A 20,451-nucleotide genomic window follows, 5' to 3' on the forward strand; every position below is an offset into this window, starting at 1 on the left:
ATAATGATTTATTTATGTAAAAAAAATATAGGGTGAAGGAATGCAATAAAATGGAGAATATTGTAGAGTTTAAAGAACATGTACAAAAGAATTTATATTTATCTCATTTGAAGGGAATTACTAGAATTTGAACCCAAAATCTCCTGATCCAAATCAGTCTTTTGACTACATGCAATTTTCTGTCATTTAATCTATTAAACCTATTTGCTTAATCGATTTAGTGTGAATTAGCCAATTTTGCCAGTACTACAACAGAACTTAATAAATTCTGGTACACATTGCATTAAAAAAATATTTGGTTAAAAAAAGCAGATAGAAACAAAACTTTTTGTAAAATAGTATTTGTATTACTAAATTTCAAGTAACTCTGCCATAAAGTCCTAATGTTTAACTTCAATGTCTGTATTTTATACATCACAACTTCGAAGTAAACGAACTAAACTATTACGCAGATCTATGTTTTGTCCCAATGTTTAACTTTACTTCCTTTCAATTTTCAAGTCATTCATTTTGTTCACTTTAGGGTTTATTAATCATCAGTTCCTTTGAAATAATTTGAGTATGATTTACAACAACAGTTAAATGAAATTCTCTTGAATAATAATGTACACAGGGAAAGAAGTTAAGGGAGAGAAGGTGTGAGGGAAGGCTTTGCAACCTCTAGCACCCCACAGTCACTAATATAAATTGTGGTAAGAGGCCTGTTCCAAATAGCACGAGCATTCTGGGCCCTTTCGTCTCCGAAAAATTCAGCTAAGTCATTAAATTGGCGAATTCGTTCACCTGGTTGGTACGTGGGAGTTGACGCTATGGCTGTGATGACATCCAACCCTGCAATTAGATTCAACTAGAAGTTGAGCAATGTAAATGGTGAAAAAAACAAGATTTATGATCAAATATTTCAATATCTAAAAACAACTCTTAACAGGTTGATACACAAAATGGCTAAATAGAGATCAAAAGTCAAAACTATTAAACATGGAGGTATAAAACATGACCTCTTACTAATGGGAGAGTACAATGCTTGTGCAAAAAACAAAAGCACAAACGTTTCACCAGGTTTAGTTACAAAGATTATAGTCTACACACAATCAAACAGTGAGTTCAGCGAAGCAACTTAGACCTTATGATACTGTGACAAACCATCATTGTAACCTAGTTCTCAATTCTCTTTACTACATGGTGGTATGAGTTCGGGTACACAGTATGCTACTCTTGAAGTATAGGGTACTTGGGTTGGGGGGTATACACAGTTGGTTCGTTGGTACTCAATTCTCGTTAGACAATAATTATCTATCTTGTCTAGTTAAAAATAATTAAGTACATGCTAAAATCAAAAACAAATAATCCAACAGCTAACAATAATAAGATGAGAGTAGTCCATTTTTCAAAAATAGAAGACGAAAATAGTCCGACATTGAAAGTTGAGAGCATAGAACATTGTCTCTATAGTTTAAGATATTGCACTAATGTTAAAATAGTCCCACATCAGGAACTTTAAACAATAGAGAGGAGGATTTATATATATAAGGAATCATTTTTCACATACTCTGTTGTACAGCAGAATCAAATTAGTGCACTATGTCATAATAGAAGGCAGCGCGGGTTTCCATATAATAAATTTAATGGCCACAGACCAATTTTTTACTATGAGTGTTTCCATAGTCATTAAGGCTGGAAGTAAACAGTTTTATAGTGATTTTCTACGAATTGGGCATGAGTTTGTGCGAACCAATTTGTAAAAGTACTACAAATTGGTACACACAAACTGGTTTGCAGTTCTCAAGGCACCCTGGCGAGTTATGTCACCACTCATTTTGAGAGTAGATGCATGATGTCAAACTTAAATGTGAATACCAACACTCAGTGTGTCACTCTTTTGTCAATTCTCCTTATCTCCTACAAAGGTATCTCCAGTTTCCAGTTTAAACAATGAAAAGGTGCAGCGAAAAAAGGTAGCCAACCACAATTTGGATTGGGACATCCAAGGTTTTTGGGAGCAATGCTAGCACAATTTAGTGTACATCAACCACATTTAAGTGTTTAACTATATTCTCAACGGTGTTATTAAATGGCAATGATGATGGCCATGGCAGAAATTTTTACAACTGCACTTAACCAATTTGTGAAGGATCCCTTGCCTGCCATGGTTTTTACCTTCCATCGCCACAACACTGATTCTCAATCATACCAAAGGAAAGGATCGCAAAGCAAATGAAATTTAAAACAATTTGCATATTGAATTTTGTGTGTGCCCTGATTTGCTGCTTTTGACTGTAATATTTGTTATATACAATGCATAACCTATATTCATGAATCCTAAGCTTCATGTGTTTGAAACAGATGAATCATAAAGCTTCAAGTTAATCGTGCAAGTTGTTGTCTGGCAAGTGCTTATAAACCAATTTTGCAGGGTTGAGTTTGATTCAACCCAATTTTTTTAACTGCTACCACAACATATCTAAGATTTGTTCAGTCAGCCGTTATCAAACAATCGGCAACACTTCACAGTCTCCTCGGTAACGAGGGCTATGCTAAGAATATAACATTGAATAACATATAGGCTAAAAAGTGCTATAAATGAGACACATTCCTTGTACTACACAAGGATTAAGCTATTTTCAATTTGGTTCACTAAGCAACACATGAAAAACACAGCAAAAAGAGTTAGTTACCTTCAAGCACGGTTCCAAAGACGATATTCTTGTTATCAAGCTGAGGACAAGGTCCAGGTCCAGTGGTGATTAAAAACTCAACATTCCTGTATTCAGGGTCAAACTTGATCTCATCATCGTCATCATTCTCCGAGAGCGAAAGCGAAACAACGCCGGGGCGAGAATGCGTAAGCGCAAACGCCTTAGGGTCAACCGTTTCAATGTTGCGTGGGAGGTGACGAGGAGGGCGGACCTCGCCTTTTTCAGGACGACCCTGACGTCCAGCAAGAAAGTACTGACCTGGTAAAACCTTGTGGACGAATGTGTTCTTGTAGGAGGAAGATGATGAATTAGGAGAGGAAATGCAAAGGGATTTGAAATTTGAGACTGTGCGTGGAACGAGGTTACCGTAGAGGCCGAGAATGACGCGACCGAGTAAGGTGGAGTCGGAGCATAGGGTGGAGATGGTGTCGCCGAGGGTGCGATTTGGGAGGTAATAGTTGGGGCAGAGGCTGAAGTCCATGAAGATGCGGTCGGTGATGGTGGGGTTTGGTGGTTGTGGTGAAGCGGAGGAGGAGAGGGAGGGGAAGGTGAGTGTGGTGGTGGTGGATGTGAGGAGAAGTGAGCGGCGGGTGATGGTGGGTTTGAGAATTGGGTGGTGGAGAGAGGGGAGTGGTGGTGGTTGTTGGGTTATGGAGGAAGCCATTGAGGAGAGGAGAGGAGTGAGTTAGGTTGTTCATGACGCAGAGGTTGAACTAGGAGAGGTGCCAATTAATGTGGGGTCTACCTTAGTTTAGATTAGATTATACTCGTGAAATGTTTGCCAGCAAGGTCTTATTTCCATAGGAATGATATTTTCACAAGGGTTAACCGTGTTTTATCCTTGAAAATTTTTTTTTTGGATTTTGTCCTTGTAATTTGAAAAATTTTGGTTTTGAACCATCATGAAATTTGACTGTACAAAATCGAAGATATGGCAGGGGTTAAACCGAAATTTGCTCAAATTAATAGGGAGTAAACCAAAATTTGCTCAAATTAACAGAGGGTAAACCGAAATTTGCTCAAATTAACAGAGGGTAAACCTAAATTTGCTCAAATTACAAAGGGTGAAATTTTCCATGAAGGTCCAAAACCAAAAATTCTTCAAATTACAAGGATGCAATTCAAAAAAAAAAAAATTTAAAGGAGGAAAAATCGGAAATGACATATATTATAAGAGGGTAAAACCCTATTAACCCTTTTCGCAATCAATCTTAAACAACTTTTATTTATGATAATCTCAATATATAAAGAAAATAGTATCGTTTGGTTTGTTAGATTGGCTTTTTTTCTTTTTCAAATTACCTTTAACTTTAAATACAAATAACAATTTAACAAATAGATAAAAGTAAATTTAAATATTAAAAAAAAGTAAAACAAATTTAATATTTATTGTCCATGATATATCAATTTTTTTCCTTATCATTTATTCTTTAAAAAAGATAATTGATGGGAGTGAGTTCAAAATAAAAAAATAACAACCACAATATATATATATATATATCCATTTTTTTCGTTTATGCTTTAAAAAGTGTAACTTGATCGAGTATATATATAAGATTTTGTGATGACTTTTTCATCATCTCAATTATATTCTAAAGCAATTTTTTCTATAATAATGATTGTTGTTGGTGTCATTAAAAAGATAAAAATTTAGATTATATTTTTTTGTCACATTGTAGGTGCTATTGAAATAGATAAACAATGCTAGTTTGCTTTGTTATAATTTCAAAGCAACAATCATTTATATTTATACTTTTAATCAAAATAAAAATTCCATAGAAAAACACAGTACATAAATTTCAAAACTTTAGTGCAATAAAAAGAGCGGAAAGATGGGCGTGTGAGTGTCTGTCTTTTCGTTAGTATTGGATAGTAACTATATATATATATATATATATATATATATATATATATATATATATATATATATATATATATATATAAGAATTGTAACAACCCGTTTTTCGCTAGAATTATTTTAATTAATTATCATGTGTGTTTATATGTGCTTGTATGTGATTATCTGTCTTTGTGTGTATTTTATTCGGGTTTTGGCTTAAGAAGGGTATTTTGGTCATTTTAGGCTCAGGGACGTTTTGGTCTTTTGGTGAGCAATGGTAAAATAGGCATTGGATTAAAGAAATTATTTTTAGTCTTTTAAGTGAGAATAATTATTTTTACTAAGTTACTAGTGAGTTGTGGTAATTAATTAGAGACGGTAATTATTCGTTATTTTTTAAGGGTGAGTACTCACTTGGTAAAATAGTTAGTAAAAATATTGAGCCCATTAAGACAACTAAAGGTTGAGCTCATTTGTGTAGTGACTATATAAACACTAGTCTTAGGAGAAAATAGGTCATAACCTTCATTTCATTCATTTTCACAAACATTTCAAGATAGAGTTAGAGAGAGAAAGGGGATATTGGATAGCAAAAAGAACTAGATGTTGGAACAAAATGTGTTTGACAATGCCACTTTGAGTTTTGATGATAACAAGGTATTAAAAAAAATATCAATTGGATATGCTAATATTTGTTCAAGTGTGCAGGACCATAAACAAAAATTTGAATGTCTTTTGATGAAGCACAGGTTCTGAAGAACAAATGAGAACAATGGAATCTACGAAAAGGAAGCTTGAGTTGCAAGGAAGCATCTGAAGAAAAGAGGTTCTGAAGACAAGAGGTTCTGAAGATCACCAGAAGATGACGTCATCAGAAGCACTCTTATCAGAAGCTGAAGACTACCAGAAGTTGACGTCATCAGAAGCACTCTTATCAGAAGCTGAAGACTACCAGAAGCTGACATCATCAGAAGCTGAAGATCATCAGAAGCTGCAAGACTGAAAGCTTCAATGTTTGTCAAGAGCTGTTTTTATCATGCATCATTACAGAAGGAATAGAAGCCTGGAGCAACAGCTATTTCAGAGGAATTTGAAGGCAATGGATGTTTATCCACTGAAGAGCGCAGAAAGGACAATAGTACAATTGTACAACCACTATCTCCACTACTCTGTTTTGTGTCTGCAATAGTTCAAGAACAACAGCTGTGACTACGCTGATACTCCTCTATACATGGAATGCATTTGAAATTGTTCCTTCATAGGACAATAACCAAATCAAGCAACAAATCATTGGTGATTTGATCAAGCTTCTACAACGACTCTAATTTGATGTGCTGGCATGTTTCCAACGTATCTCTCACACCTCTATATAAATGAGTGAAGACCTGCTGTTTGGATACTCAAGACTCTTACAACAATTTTACAAGTTCCAAACCTCTGCCAAAATTATTACACATCAAAGTCCACTTAGAATATCTTAACAACTTTTATATCTTAGAAATTCTAGAGTCTTAAGAGTCGTATCTGATTTGTATTGTGAACATCACTGATTTTATATCAAGTGTTCAACGTCAAACAATTTTCTTTGTAATTCTGTTTTAATAGAAGTCTCTTGCAGTTGTGCTTGAGCATATGAAGTCTCTTGTAGTTGTGCTTGAGCAATAGGAAATCTCTTGCAGTTGTGCTTGAGTAGTTTGAAGTCTCTTGCTATTTCGAACAGTGAGCAATTGTAACTAGATATTGATTTTAGTGTGTTAGAACAAAATGTGTTTAACATTACCTTTTGAGTTTTGATGATAACAAGGTATTAAAAATTGTCAATTGGATATGCTAATATTTGTTCAAAGTGTGCAGGACCATATACAAAAATTTAGTGTCTCTTTTACGCATAGGTTCTTGAAGAACAAATGAGAGCAATGGAATCAACAAGAAGGAAGCATGAAGCGTCTGAAGAAAACAAGTTATGAAGACAAGTGATTCTGAAGCACATTAGAAGCTGACGTCATCAGAAGCATGATGACATGCTGTCATTACGTAATTTTTAGGACTTATTTTGACATTTTGATAGAGTTCTAAAGCAAATATAAGGATCCAGAAGTGTTAAAGAGCAAGAAAACACCAAGAGCTTGAATGGATAAATCGTGGCGCGTTTACAGGCATCGTGACGCGATTTTGCAAACAGAGAGACATGTTTTTGAGCTGCTTACATCGTGGCGCGTTGATGTATGACGTGACACGATTGAGAAGAAGGATCTGGAATGACTCGAGGTTTTGAGTGCATCGTGACGCGATTAGAAACAGGCGTGGAGCGATTATGCACTCAGGAAAATATTTCCTATTTAAACAGAAGTCAGATTGAGAGACAAGGGTTACGATTTTGGAGAACAAAAGTGCGATTTTGAGACTTGAAGACTGCTTGAAGGGCGATTTCCTCCTCCTTTACTCAATTCATGTATGTTTTAATTATTTCCTTGATTTTGCTATTTGTAAACTCAATTATGAGTAGCTAAATCTCTTAGAGATTAGGTCAGAGATGAATCTATGTAACCCTAATTGATCTATGTTGTTGTGAAACTCTATTACTTATGAATGACAATCTAGTTTTTATTCAATTCAATTGTTCTTAATGCTTTTTATATCCTGATCAAATATAAACATGATTTTGTGAGAACGAATGACTAGTGACCATAGCTTTCGACTTAGACCTAATTGAATTGTTCTAATAAACATGGTTAGTCTAGGAATGGATAATCGTTTGTTAGTGATATTAGGTTAACGTGCTTAAACCTTCAAGGATTATTAGACCACCTAAGGAATTAGGGGCTGTAGTTTAAGAAGAGGGGCCTAACTCAAGGGATTGATTAGGGCTAATTTGTTAACTATCGTGAGGATTCGACAGACCTGATCTCATCTCTCTCATATTTTCTTAACCAATCTTTATTTTCTATTATTTGATTTCATAAAATCAAACCAAATCAACTGCCTAGTGGCAAACCAAAAATAACTTTTATACATCCTATTTCTATAACGCGATTGAATTATTGAGATTTAAAACAGTCCTTGTGGGATCAATATTTTTACTACTTCGATAGTTATTGGTACACTTGCCAATCTTTCATCAAGTTTTTGGCGCCGTTGTCGGGGACTGTTGATTTATTTCAACAAGGCAATTACGTTATAATTTAGGATTTCCGCAATTTAATTTTCTGTCTTAAAATTTTCTTTGTTTGGGTATTCATTAATTATTTTGTATCGTGCAGTGCTACTAAGGTATTTTGCTGTTTATGCGAGGTAAACAGAGCGCCGACGACTTAGTGTACAATCCGGAAATAGAAAGGACTGCTAGAGCACTTCGGAAAGCTGTCCGGTTGCAAAGGTTGTCTCAATCTGTTCCTCCTAGTGCACGGGAACCGATACCGGAGCCAACACCTACTGAATCTGAAACAATCTCTTCTCCTAAATCTGTCATCATGGGAGAGCCTCAACCAGAGAGACCTAAGTTGGGAGACTATGGTTTATCTAATAACCGTGGTCGCCTGACTCACACATTCCAACCTGCTAATCTTGTGGCTTTTGATATCAAGACATCTGTTCAGAATGGGTTGAAGGAGAGACAGTTCGATGGGACCGACCTCATGAGTCCTCATGAACATCTGAGTCACTTTGCTGAGACCTGTGAGTTTTGTGTACCTCCAGTTAATGTTACGGAGAGTCAGAAGAGACTTAGGTTGTTTCCATTCACCTTAACCGGGAGAGCCAAAGATTGGTTGTTATCTTTACCGAGTGGAACAATTCAAACATGGGATGAGCTGGAACTGAAATTCTTAGAGAAATACTTTCCTATGGCCAAATATCTTGACAAGAAACAAGAGATCTCAAACTTTAGGCAATGGGAGAGTGAGTCACTATATGATGCTTGGGAGCGATTCAACTTGCTTCTAAAGAGGTGTCCTAATCATGAGTTCACTGAAAAGCAATACCTCTAAATCTTTACTAAGGGCTTAACACATAACAATAGGATGTTCCTTTATGCCTCAGTTGGTGGTAGTCTGAAGTCCAAAACTGATCATGAAGTCCAATCTCTAATTGAAAGCATGGCTGCGAATGAATATCGTGCTGATGTGAAAAAGAAAGAAAGAGGAGTATTTGGGGTGAGTGAGCAAACTGCAATCTTAGCTAACCAAGTAGCCATGAACAAACAATTGGAGACTCTAACTAAGGAGTTTCAAGGGTTCACTTTGGCCCATAAGCAACAACAAGCGGCTGCAATCAGATGTGATATGTGTGGAGAAGGACATGCGAACGGTGAATGTGTTACCTGAAGGATCTAGTGAGGAAGTTAACTACATGGGGAATTATCAAAGGCAAAATCACTACTACACTCCAGGCATTAACAAGCATCCAAACTTAAGCTACTCAAATAACAATGCTTTGAACTCTCACATGCTTAATCCCCAACAACAACAACCAAGGAAGCCTTCAGCTCTTGAGGAAACTATGATTAACTTCATGAAAATGACTCAAGGAAACTTTGAAGAAATGAAGAAAAGCCAAGAAGCTGAAAGGAAGAACAATGAAGCCTCTAGGAAGATGCTTGAAACTCAACTGGGACAATTGGCTAAGCAATTGGCTGAACAAAACAAAGGGGGATTCTCAGGAAATGATGAGTCAATATTTAGTCTATTTTTATGTATTATTTAGTTTAGTTTTATTTAGATTTGATTTTATTTTATTTAAATATTATTTCCTTTTTGAATCTTTTTACTTCAATTGCATATTTTATATTTCAGGAATGAATATTGGATGGAAGGAGTCTTGGAGCAAAAGAAAGGAGTCTGGAGCCGATTTGGAGCAAGAATACGAAAGATCCGGGAACAAAAATACATTCCGCCAAGTCAGAAGCTTGGCACGGCCCGTGCCAACATGTGGGACGGTCGTGCCACTCTCCAGAGTGCCTTTTGCTGCTTTTGCTTTTGCCCCAAGTTACTCTGTTTTAGTTTTACCGAAAAGCCCTTGTAATTGCTTAGATTTTAAGTCGAATGTAAGCTATAAATAGAGTAGCTCTCCATCACAAATATTCATCTTTATCCTTGGAATTCAATATTGACAATTGTTTTCTTAATAAAGTTCATCTTTTTATTCCTTTACTTTCTTGAAATTTATTTTATGCTTTCTCTCTTCTTCCCCATGTATACGATGAACATGAGTGAGTAGACTTCTCTTGTCTTGGGATTGTTGGATAAGTCCAATGACATAATCCTAATAGAACCAAGCTTTAACCCTAATTTCATGTGACTCTAACTTCTAATCTAAATTCACCGTTTTAACATGAATTAACCATTATCAAACTGTGAAAACGAAAGTGAAGGGTTTGATAATTGTTAATCCATCATCTCAAATATCAATTCATAATGCGAAAGCGGAGCTTTGATATTGGAACAAGTGAATTTAGACAAGAATTGCAAAGGCAGTGAAATAGTCTTTGCAATCCTTGAGACATGTGTAGTTTCAATCCTTATAAGCTTATTCTAGTAATCAAGTCAGCGAAATAGGCTTGGTTGCTAGGGGTAAACTCTCACCGGACTTGATCGGAAAGGTGAGTGGCTAAAGGGAAACCGGTCTTTAGAAATTAGGTGTAAAACATGAAATTAGAAGTTAAGGTCTTGGCTAGTGAAGGACTTATTATTATGACGAACCAATGATCTCAAGGCTCTTTTTATTATTATTATTTACTTTCAACCAGCTGAACCTCCAAACTTTATAATCTTTTTTACTCTCCTCTAATCATTCTTTAAAGGTTAGTTAAATTGAACAACTCCCTAGCGGAATGATACTCTCTTTTACTACTATTACTTCGATAGACCGTGCACTTGTGGTTTGGCCTATCAAGTTTTTGGCGCCGTTGCCGGAGAGTTAACTAATTGAATTAACTTTTTCTTAGTGATTAGAATCCTCTTCTTTTTTCTTTTCCTTTTTCTTTTCTTATTTTTCTGTTATCGTTAACTTCTTGGGTTCTCAATCTTTTATGCGAAAAACCAGAAATCGAGTGGTATTCATTCCCAAGATCGAAAGGTTTTTACATAGAAGAAAGAGAGACGAACAAAATAATACCACCATGGCTGATCGCACTCTCAAAGAGTATGCAACGCCGTCTACGGCTGAGCCACAAGCTATTATTGTGTACCCAACGGTTGAGGATGACAACTTTGAAATCAAGCCTGCCCTACTTAACTTGGTGCATCAAAATCAGTTTTCGGGATCCCCCACTGAGGATCCCAATCTTCACATCTCTGTTTTCCTACGAATTAGTGGAACCCTAAAGGAGAACCAAGAGGCTGTAAGACTTCATCTCTTTCCCTTTTCCTTAAGGGATAGAGCTAGCGCTTGGTTCCATTCCCTTGAAGTCGGTTCCATTACTTCATGGGATCAAATGAGGCAAGCATTCCTTGCCCGATTCTTTCCCCCCTCTAAAATTGCTAAACTAAGGGACCAAATCACACGATACAATCAAAAAGATGGGGAATCTCTCTATGATGTGTGGGAGCGTTTCAAGGAATTGCTTAGACTTTGTCCCCACCATGGTTTAGAGAAGTGGCTCATAGTCCACACTTTTTATAATGGCTTGTCTTATACCACTAAGATGTCTGTTGATGCAGCTGCAGGTGGAGCTCTAATGAACAAGAACTACACGGAGGCATATGCCTTGATTGAAGACATGGCTCAAAATCATTACAAGTGGGCCGACGAGAGAGCCATCACTAGTTCTTCACCCTCCAAAAAGGAGGCAGGTATGTACGAAGTCTCTAACTATGACCACCTTTCTAGTAAACTTGATGCACTAACCCAAAAATTTGAAAAACTAAATGTCAGTGCTGTCAATTCTGCTTCTACATCTCCTTCTTGTTAAATTTGTGGTATAACTGGTCATGTTGGTGTTGATTGCCAACTAGGTAGTGCTATTAACGGTGTTGAGCAAATGAATTATGCTCAATACAACCAAGGGATGAGACAAAATCAAAACTTTTATAAAAACCCTCAAAATCCCTATGGACAAGTAGTACCACCTGGCTATGCAATCAACCGTCAGAAATCTAATTTGGAAATCTTGTTGGAAAATTCTATTGTAAATCAAACTAAACAACTTCAAGAACTTAAAAACCAAACTGTATTTTTGACTGATTCTCTTTCCAAACTCAATACTAAAGTTGATTCTATTGCCACTCACTCTAAAATGTTTGAAACCCAAATCTCCCAAGTGGCCCAACAAGTGGCCACCCTTTCTCAAACACCGGGAGTCTTTCCTGGTCAAAACGAATCCAACCCTAAAGCTCATGTTAATGCTATTTCTGTTGAGGGTAGTAAGTTAGGAAAAACCATTGCTAAGGTTAAAAACATTGAGAAAGAAAGTGTCAAGCTTTTAGGTGAGAAAACTGTGAAGCCGCTTGATGAGACCAAAGCTCCTTCCCCTTTAAAACTTGCTAAGATCAACTTGGAGGGTGAATTTAATAAATTTGTCAACATCCTCAAGAAAATTTGCATTAAGATCCCCTTTGCGGAAGCTTTGTCTAGGATGGCTCTATATGCTAAGTTTTTAAAGGAAATTTTTTCAAAGAAAAGGGCTATAGAGCATAGTGAGACAATAGCTTTAGCTGAGGACACTAATGCAATTATCCAAAAGACACCCCCTAAGCTTAGAGATCCAGGTAGTTTTGTCATACCTTGTATGATTGGGAGTGAGACCGTTGACAAAACCTTGTGTGACTTAGGAGCTAGTGTTAGTTTGTTGCCTTTGTCCCTCTTTAAAAGGATGGGGATATGAGAGTTGAAACCTACCGAGTTGGTCTTGAAATTTGCTTATCGTTCTACTATAAATTTAGTTGGGTTTGTTGAGGACAAACCCGTTAAGATAGAAGGAATATACATCCCAGTTGATTTTGTGGTAGTTGACATTGAAGAGGACGATGACGTCTCCATAATCCTAGGTAGACATTTCCTCGCAACTGCGGGAGCCCTAGTTGATGTTCAAAATGGTAGGATTGTCTTTCAAGTGAGTGATAAAATGGTAGGCTTTGAGTCCGCTCTTTACTCTTGTGCATTATTTAAGGATCATGATGTGAAAGAACGCTTCGTAGCGTCATCTACACAACATGATCTCTTTGATCCATTTTAAGGACTCTTTCTAACCATCAAGCTAATGACTTTAAACGAGCGCTTCGTGGGAGGCAACCCATGTAACAACCCGATTTTCGCTAGTTTTTATTTTACTATTTATTTATGTGTGATATATGTGCTCTCATGTAATTATTTGCCTCTGTGTGTATTTTTGGTTGGGAATTGTAGGATTCGGTGTAGAAGGGTATTTTAGTCATTTTGGACTTAGGGGCATTTTGGTCATTTTTAGAGCAGGGGTAATTTTGTAATTTTGGATGAGGATTATTTTAGTGCTTAGTAAGAGTATTATTTTACCAAGTTACTAGAGAGGGGGTAGTAATTATTTTAATTACCATTAAGTGACCGTTAGTGTTATAATTTACCATTAAATGAGTAGTGACATTTTGGGTGTTAGAATAGAAATGGGTTAGGCCCATTAAGGTTTAAGAGATAAGCCTAATTGAGTAGAGCATGTATATAAACTCTAGTGTTTGGTAAAACTAGGTTTTACAAACATTATTCATTTCATTTCATTTGGGAAGAGAAGAGATAGAGACTAGAGACAACAACAACAACAAGGATTAGGAGGCAAAGAGGGGATTCAACATATAGGAGCAAAATTGAAGCTTGGGTTAGAGAATCTTGGTGTTAGAGGTAAGAGGGTTAGATTTCAACCATAATTCACATCTTTTTCTTTTTACCCATTTTGTGAAATTGTTGAATTGAGCCTAACTGATTGTAAATTCGTGTTCATGTTTTGATGCAATGTTTGAGTATGTAATTTGAATGTTAATTGAGTTGTTGATGATGAAATTACATGCTTAAATTGTGGTTATATGTATGCTTTGCATTTTTGTCCAAAAATGGTGATATGAGATGTTGTTGTGATGAATTGTTGATGAATTCATGATAGTTAGTTGTTGATGTTGTTGAGAGATGTTGTTGTTGATGATTAAAACCTTGGGTAATCATAATTGTGGAGTTTGCTATGAACTTGTGTTGTTTTTGAAATTTTGATGAAAAATGGGTCAAATGATGATTTTTGTTAAGAGATTGTTTTGGAACAGATTTTATATGGATTTGTGTGTCTTTTCATGTTTGGAAATGTTTAAACAAACTTTGGGATCGAATTGGAGTTTTGGGAAGTCAAAATTGGAGTTTTGGGGTGAAAATGAGGTTTTTCCCGAGACTGGACTGTCATAACTCGCAGTTGCAAGTAAATCACTCGCAGTTGCGAGTTGCACAGGACATAACTCCCTGTTTCGCGTTCTTGTGTCTTTTTCGCACGTTTCTGTTTTGAATTGGTTTTCGGTGTAAACATGAAAGTTGTAGATAATTTTGTTAGCTTTCCAGAGGCTTTGGTTTGACTTGAAAATGATTTTTGGTTTTTGAGTTATGATGAAAATACTCCAAGGTGGTCTTGGTGAAATTTTACAAAAAATTTCGCATAACTACTCTTGAGTCGACCCAAACCTTATGGATGGGTTCCAAACTTCAAACTTATGTTTTATGAGTTCAATTAAGGCGTTTAATGGCATTTAACCTATGAGGTGATGGATTTAACTAGTTTTGCTTAGAAAATGAAAAATTTCTTGAAAAGTGTTTCGGTGAGACGAACTTTGTGATTTTTATGAATTCATCGTATTTGGCCGATGAAATGCTTATGTAACCTCTACTGCACATATGTGTGACTTGTGAGGATACATGGCATAGGAAATTGAGCTCGTTTACTCGGTTTTGGCTTAGGTGCTCAATTATTTTCAATGTTGTGATTTTTGGAGACGAACTTGATAGAAAATGATTTTTGAGAACCAATTGCTTATGAACCCTTTATGAATAGATTAATATGATTATGAGATGATGTATGAATGGTTTTTGAGTGATGAATATGATGTTTTTGATCATATGTTGTATTTGTTCCTCTATTTGGATTGTAAGGAATTATGTGGAAATGTGGCAACTATATGTTGATTTATGTGGAGATAATTAATGATGTATGTATATGTCAAGTGGTGGTGAATTGTTGTTGATGCATATATACTAATTGAATGGTGATGAACATGTTTATGTTATGTTATTTGTTGAACATGTTAAATGTTGATTGTTGGTGGTGTAATTATGTGACAACTTCATGTTGTGTGATTTTTGATGTTGTTGGTGATTGTATATATGTTAAATTGGTGGTGAATTGTTGATGATTGCATATATACAAGTATTGGTGATGGTGAGGTGATTATTGTTTGTGTGAACATATGCATTTGTAGTTGAGTCATATGTTCATGCATTCATGACTGATGGTGGTGGATTTTATATCCAAGACTGATGGTGGCGGATTTTATATCCAATTGAGGTGAGTACGATGTTTTTGTTGCATCAAAGGTGACGACCTTGAGGTGATTTGGTACCACATGCATCTAGAGAAGAGTCTAGAACATTGCATGCATTTGAATAATCGATGAGTTGTGTCATAATTGAATATATGACTTGGTGAATTTGTGTATTGGTGAAATTTGGTGAATGTTGTGATTATGTGGATTGGTGTATATGTACATTGGTGAATTTTGTGGATGGTTGTGAATAATTGTATTATGCTCTAATTGCATGTCTTAATTGTTTGTGCTTATACACTTGGTGAATCAATTGATGATGGTTATTTCAATAATAATGATGAGGTGAGATTTGTATATGTATATACATACATATGATATGGTGATTTCTTTGATAATGATGATTGTTTGCTTATAATTTGGAAATGATGAATTGTACTTGTTGAATTAAGCATGCTAAATGAGTAATGAGGTAAGTGATGTTATCATTGATTGATGTTGATAAATGATGAGCTTTTGTTGATGACTTGATTAGAGGTTGAATATGCATGCTATGCTATGATAATAATGTGATAGCTTGAAATGTAAGAGATGGGGGATAACAAAATCATGTGATGCTAGTATTCTAGGAGGGAGGGTTATGTATATGTGATACGTGTATGATACAATTGTGGAGATGAACTTGGAATGATGATAAAGAATAATATGCATGTGTTGTGATTACTTATGAATATATGTATGGATTGTTATTCTTGAATATATTCTTTCATTTCCAATGTTCATGATAAATGTTTTTCGTGGATTATGATGATGTAATGCTAACCCTCAGTGGTCTGTGGTGGACCGCCTACCCTTCTGTATGGACGGGTAGACGGCGTGCAGGATGCTTAGTTGTTTGCTTGATGATGCCGAGGAGTGGAGTTCCTCTTTTATATGCAAGTGTCTAGATTAGAGCTCTGATCTAGAATAGTTCTTGCATGTTGTTTTATTTGACTATGTATTTGGAGTTGAGATGTTATTGTTATTTGAGAATTGGAGAATACAATTGTATTTTGTTGAGATCTGGAGATGTTTTATGAATTATATGTCTGTTCCACTGCTATGTTGTGTAACATGATCTTTATGCATGTATGAATTGTGGTTTATTCGGAGACGTAGCATCTATTTCTAGAATATTTCTGATGTATTCGCGCGTTTTACCACTTAATAGAAATAGGGTGTTACAAGTTGGTATCAGAGCCGTGGTCGGTCTTGTCCAGACCAAAACCCGTTGAATTTCCTGTTTGTATGCGACATGTACGGAAGTACTATCGGTACTTGTTGTGTTGTTCCGTTCTTTTAGGTGGGTTTGAGCGCAGTGGGGGAGTAGCAGGTTGTTTCAGGTTCGTTGGGTCTGGCAAGGGAAGGTATCTTTGGCTGCGAAGGCTCAGTTGTTTGTGGTTTGTGTTAAGGTTCCTGTTGATTTTGAGTTGGATCTTGTGTGTCTTCCGTTGAAGCATATGGATGTGATTTTTGGTATGGATTGGATGTTGACTTTTGGTGTTAACATTAATTGTTTGACCAAGAGTGTAACGTTTTCTAAGCCGGTATCTGAGGAAGGCGGGAAGTTCTTGACCCCAAAGCAAGTGAAGAAGTCTTTGGATGGTGAAGCTAGTGTGTTCATGATGTTTGCTTCCTTGAAGGAAAGTAGTGAGAAAGGAGTTGGTGATTTGCCGGTAGTGCAAGAGTTTCTAGAAGTTTTTCCGGACGACATTACCGAATTACCGCCGGAGAGGGAAGTTGAGTTTGCAATTGATTTGGTACCTGGAACGAGTCCTATTTCGATTGCGCCATATCGGATGTCTGCATTAGAGTTGGGTGAGTTGAAGAAGCAGTTGGAAGAGTTGCTTGAGAAACAGTTTATCAGGCCAAGTGTTTCTCCGTGGGGTGCTCCAGCGTTGCTAGTTAAGAAGAAGGATGGAAGCATGAGGTTGTGTGTGGATTATCGGCAGTTGAACAAGGTAACAATCAAGAATCGGTATCCGCTTCCGAGGATTGATGATTTGATGGATCAGTTGGTTGGTGCAAAAGTGTTCAGCAAGATTGACTTGAGGTCAGGATATCATCAGATTAGAGTGAAGGCGGACGATATATCCAAAACTGCGTTCAGAACGAGGTATGGACACTATGAGTATTCTGTGATGCCATTTGGAGTATCTAATGCGCCAGGTGTTTTCATGGAGTATATGAATAGAATATTTCATCCTTTTCTGGACCGTTTTGTGGTGGTGTTTATCGATGATATTTTGGTGTATTCTAAGTCGGAGGAAGAGCATGCCGAGCATTTGAGGATTGTGTTGGGAGTTTTGAAGGAGAATAAGTTGTTTGCTAAGTTGTCGAAGAGTGAGTTTTGGTTGCGGGAAGTGAGTTTCCTTGGTCATGTGATTTCGAAAGGTGGTATTGTCGTGGATCCGTCAAAGGTTGATGCAGTGTTGCAATGGGAATCACCTAAGTCTGTTTTTGAAGTTAGAAGCTTTCTTGGATTGGCAGGTTATTATCGAAAGTTCATTGAGGGATTCTCTAAGTTGGCGTTGCCATTGACGCAGTTGACTCGGAAAGGACAAGCTTATGTTTGGGATGCTAAGTGTGAGAAGAGTTTCCAAGAGTTGAAGAAGAGGTTGACTTCAACTCCAGTGTTGATTTTGCCGAATCCGAAGGAATCGTTTGTTGTGTATTGTGATGCTTCTAAGATGGGTCTTGGTGGTGTGCTTATGCAGAATCGTCAGGTTGTGGCTTATGCTTCGAGGCAGTTGAAAGTGCATGAGAAGAACTATCCGACTCATGATTTGGAATTAGCGGCCGTTGTGTATGTGTTGAAGATTTGGAGGCATTATCTGTATGGTTCTAAGTTTGAAGTGTTCAGTGATCATAAGAGTTTGAAGTATTTGTTTGACCAGAAGGAGTTGAATATGAGGCAGAGGAGATGGTTGGAGTATCTTAAGGATTTTGATTTCCAGTTGAGCTATCATCCTGGGAAGGCCAATGTTGTTGCTGATGCTTTGAGTAGGAAGTCGTTGCATATGTCTGCTTTGATGGTAAAAGAGTTGGAGTTGATTGAGCAGTTTCGAGATTTGAGTTTGGTTAGTGAGTTGACACCGGAGGGTGTGAGACTGGGAATGTTGAAACTGACGAGTAATATTCTGGGGGAGATCAAGAATGGTCAGAAGGGAGATTTGAAACTTGTAGATCGAGTAGTGTTGGTTAACCAAGGTAAAGGTGGGGATTTCAGGTTGGATGAGAACGGTGTTTTGATGTTTCGTGATCGTGTTTGTGTGCTAAATGTTCTTGAGCTTAAGAGACAGATTTTGGAAGAGGGTCACAGAAGTAGTTTGAGTATTCATCCAGGAGCGACTAAGATGTATCAGGATTTGAAGAGGTTGTTTTGGTGGCCTGGAATGAAGAAGGATGTTGCAGAGTTTGTGTATGCTTGTTTGGTGTGTCAGAAGTCTAAGATTGAACATCAGAAGCCGTCAGGTTTGATGCAACCGTTGTTTGTGCCAGAATGGAAGTGGGATAGTATATCAATGGACTTTGTTGGAGCGTTGCCGAAGACTGCTAAGGGTTTGATTCTATTTGGGTGATTGTTGATCGGTTGACGAAGTCGGCACATTTTGTTCCTATTAAGACCGGTATGTCTGTGGTGAAGTTGGCTGAGATCTACATTGAGCAGATTGTTAGATTGCATGGTGTTCCTTCTAGTATTGTGTCGGATCGGGATCCGAGGTTTACTTCTAAGTTTTGGGAGAGTTTGCAAGATGCTTTGGGAACTAAGTTGAGGTTGAGTTCTGCTTATCATCCCCAGACTGCTGGTCAGACGGAGAGGACTATTCAGAGTTTGGAAGATTTGTTGAGAGCTTGTGTGTTGGAGCAAGGTGTCATTTGGATTGAATGTTTACCGTTGATTGAGTTTACCTACAACAACAGTTTTCATTGTAGTATCGGGATGGCACCGTTTGAGGCTTTGTTTGGCCGGAGGTGTAGAACTCCTTTGTGTTGGTATGAGCCAGGAGAAAGTACTTTGTTAGGACCGGAAGTTGTGCAAGAGACGACCGAGAAGGGTAAGTTGATTCAGGAGAAGATGAGAGCGTCTCAGAGTAGGAAGAAAAGTTATCATGAGAAGGGGAGGAAAGACCTTGAGTTTCAGGTTGGCGATCATGTGTTTTTGAGAGTGAATCTTGTAACTGGTGTTGGTCGTGCTTTGAAGTGTCGAAAGTTGACTCCTCGTTTTGTTGGACCTTTTGAGATTGTTGAGAAAGTAGGGGTCGTAGCGTATAGGATTGCGTTACCGCCATCTTTGTCGAATCTTCATGATGTGTTTCATGTGTCTCAGTTGAGGAAGTATGTGTATGATGTGTCTCATGTGATTCAAGTGGATGATTTGGAAGTAAGGGATAATTTGACCGTTGAGACTTGGCCAGTTAGGATTGAGGATCGTGAAGTGAAGCGTTTGTGTGGCAAGGAAGTCGTTTTGGTTAAAGTGATTTGGGTTGGACCGACCGGTGAGAGTGCCACTTGGGAATCGGAGAGTAGGATGAGGGTTGCGTATCCAGAGTTGTTTCCTTCAGGTAAATTTTCGAGGGCGAAAATTCTTTTTAGTGGGGGAGAGTTGTAACAGCCCGATTTTCGCTAGTTTTTATTTTATTATTTATATATGTGTGATATATGTGCTCTCATGTGATTATTTGCCTCTGTGTGTATTTTTGGTTGGGAATTGTAGGATTCGGTGTAGAAGGGTATTTTAGTCATTTTGGACTTAGGGGCATTTTGGTCATTTTGAGAGCAGGGGTAATTTTGTAATTTTGGATGAGGATTATTTTAGTGCTTAGTAAGAGTATTATTTTACCAAGTTACTAGAGAGGGGGTAGTAATTATTTTAATTACCATTAAGTGACCGTTAGTGTTATAATTTACCATTAAGTGAGTAGTGACATTTTGGGTGTTAGAATAGAAATGGGTTAGGCCCATTAAGGTTTAAGAGATAAGCCCAATTGAGTAGAGCATGTATATAAACTCTAGTTGTTGGTAAAACTAGGTTTTACAAACATTATTCATTTCATTTCATTTATGAAGAGAAGAGATAGAGACTAGAGACAACAACAACAACAAGGATTAGGAGGCAAAGATGGGATTCAACATCTAGGAGCAAAATTGAAGCTTCGGTTAGAGAATCTTGGTGTTAGAGGTAAGAGGGTTAGATTTCAACCATAATTCACATCCTTTTCTTTTTACCCATTTTGTGAAATTGTTGAATTGAGCCTAATTGATTGTAAATTCGTGTTCATGTTTTGATGCAATGTTTGAGTATGTAATTTGAATGTTAATTGAGTTGTTGATGATGAAATTACATGCTTAAATTGTGGTTATATGTATGCTTTGCATTTTTGTCCAAAAATGGTGA

General features: G+C 37.0%; 2 protein-coding genes, 1 long non-coding RNA gene and 1 other non-coding gene across 4 annotated transcripts; 2 read left to right on the forward strand and 2 right to left on the reverse strand.

Moving 5' to 3' along the window:
• Positions 1–508: 508 nt before the first annotated feature.
• Positions 509–3,383, reverse strand: LOC146946728 (Cyclophilin-like peptidyl-prolyl cis-trans isomerase family protein). The gene is made up of 2 exons (XM_085744653.1): positions 2,676–3,383; positions 509–831 (listed from the first exon to the last, which is right to left on the reverse strand). Exons 1-2 carry the CDS (start codon positions 3,358–3,360, stop codon positions 623–625), a joined length of 894 nt encoding a protein of 297 aa, XP_085600779.1. The 5' UTR covers positions 3,361–3,383; the 3' UTR covers positions 509–622.
• A 7,631-nt stretch (positions 3,384–11,014) lies between these two features.
• Positions 11,015–11,121, reverse strand: LOC146946729 (small nucleolar RNA R71). Its single transcript, XR_015029441.1, has one exon. It is a non-coding gene; the product is annotated as a small nucleolar RNA R71 (small nucleolar RNA).
• Positions 11,122–11,767: 646 nt separating this feature from the next.
• LOC146946730 (uncharacterized) lies at positions 11,768–12,355 on the forward strand. Its single transcript, XM_085748290.1, has 2 exons — positions 11,768–12,049; positions 12,149–12,355. Exons 1-2 carry the CDS (start codon positions 11,768–11,770, stop codon positions 12,353–12,355), a joined length of 489 nt encoding a protein of 162 aa, XP_085604416.1.
• An 855-nt stretch (positions 12,356–13,210) lies between these two features.
• LOC146946731 (uncharacterized) lies at positions 13,211–16,167 on the forward strand. The gene is made up of 2 exons (XR_015028272.1): positions 13,211–13,341; positions 15,886–16,167. It is a non-coding gene; the product is annotated as an uncharacterized LOC146946731 (long non-coding RNA).
• Positions 16,168–20,451: the final 4,284 nt, after the last annotated feature.

The sequence above is a fragment of the Medicago sativa genome, chromosome 2 (genome assembly GCF_051527215.1).
Source record: "Medicago sativa cultivar Bolivia chromosome 2, Bolivia_mono, whole genome shotgun sequence".
NCBI lineage: Eukaryota > Viridiplantae > Streptophyta > Magnoliopsida > Fabales > Fabaceae > Medicago > Medicago sativa.

Excerpts from the sequence above, each read along its gene's own strand:
- LOC146946728 (XM_085744653.1), bottom strand. The coding sequence starts at position 3,360 with ATGGCTTCCTCCATAACCCAACAACCACCACCACTCCCCTCTCTCCAC. Across the intron at positions 832-2,675 it reads CTTTGGAACCGTGCTTGAAG|GGTTGGATGTCATCACAGCC; the intron begins GTAACTAACTCT and ends ATCTAATTGCAG.
- LOC146946730 (XM_085748290.1), top strand. The coding sequence starts at position 11,768 with ATGTTTGAAACCCAAATCTCCCAAGTGGCCCAACAAGTGGCCACCCTT. Across the intron at positions 12,050-12,148 it reads AGGGTGAATTTAATAAATTT|AAAAGGGCTATAGAGCATAG; the intron begins GTCAACATCCTC and ends ATTTTTTCAAAG.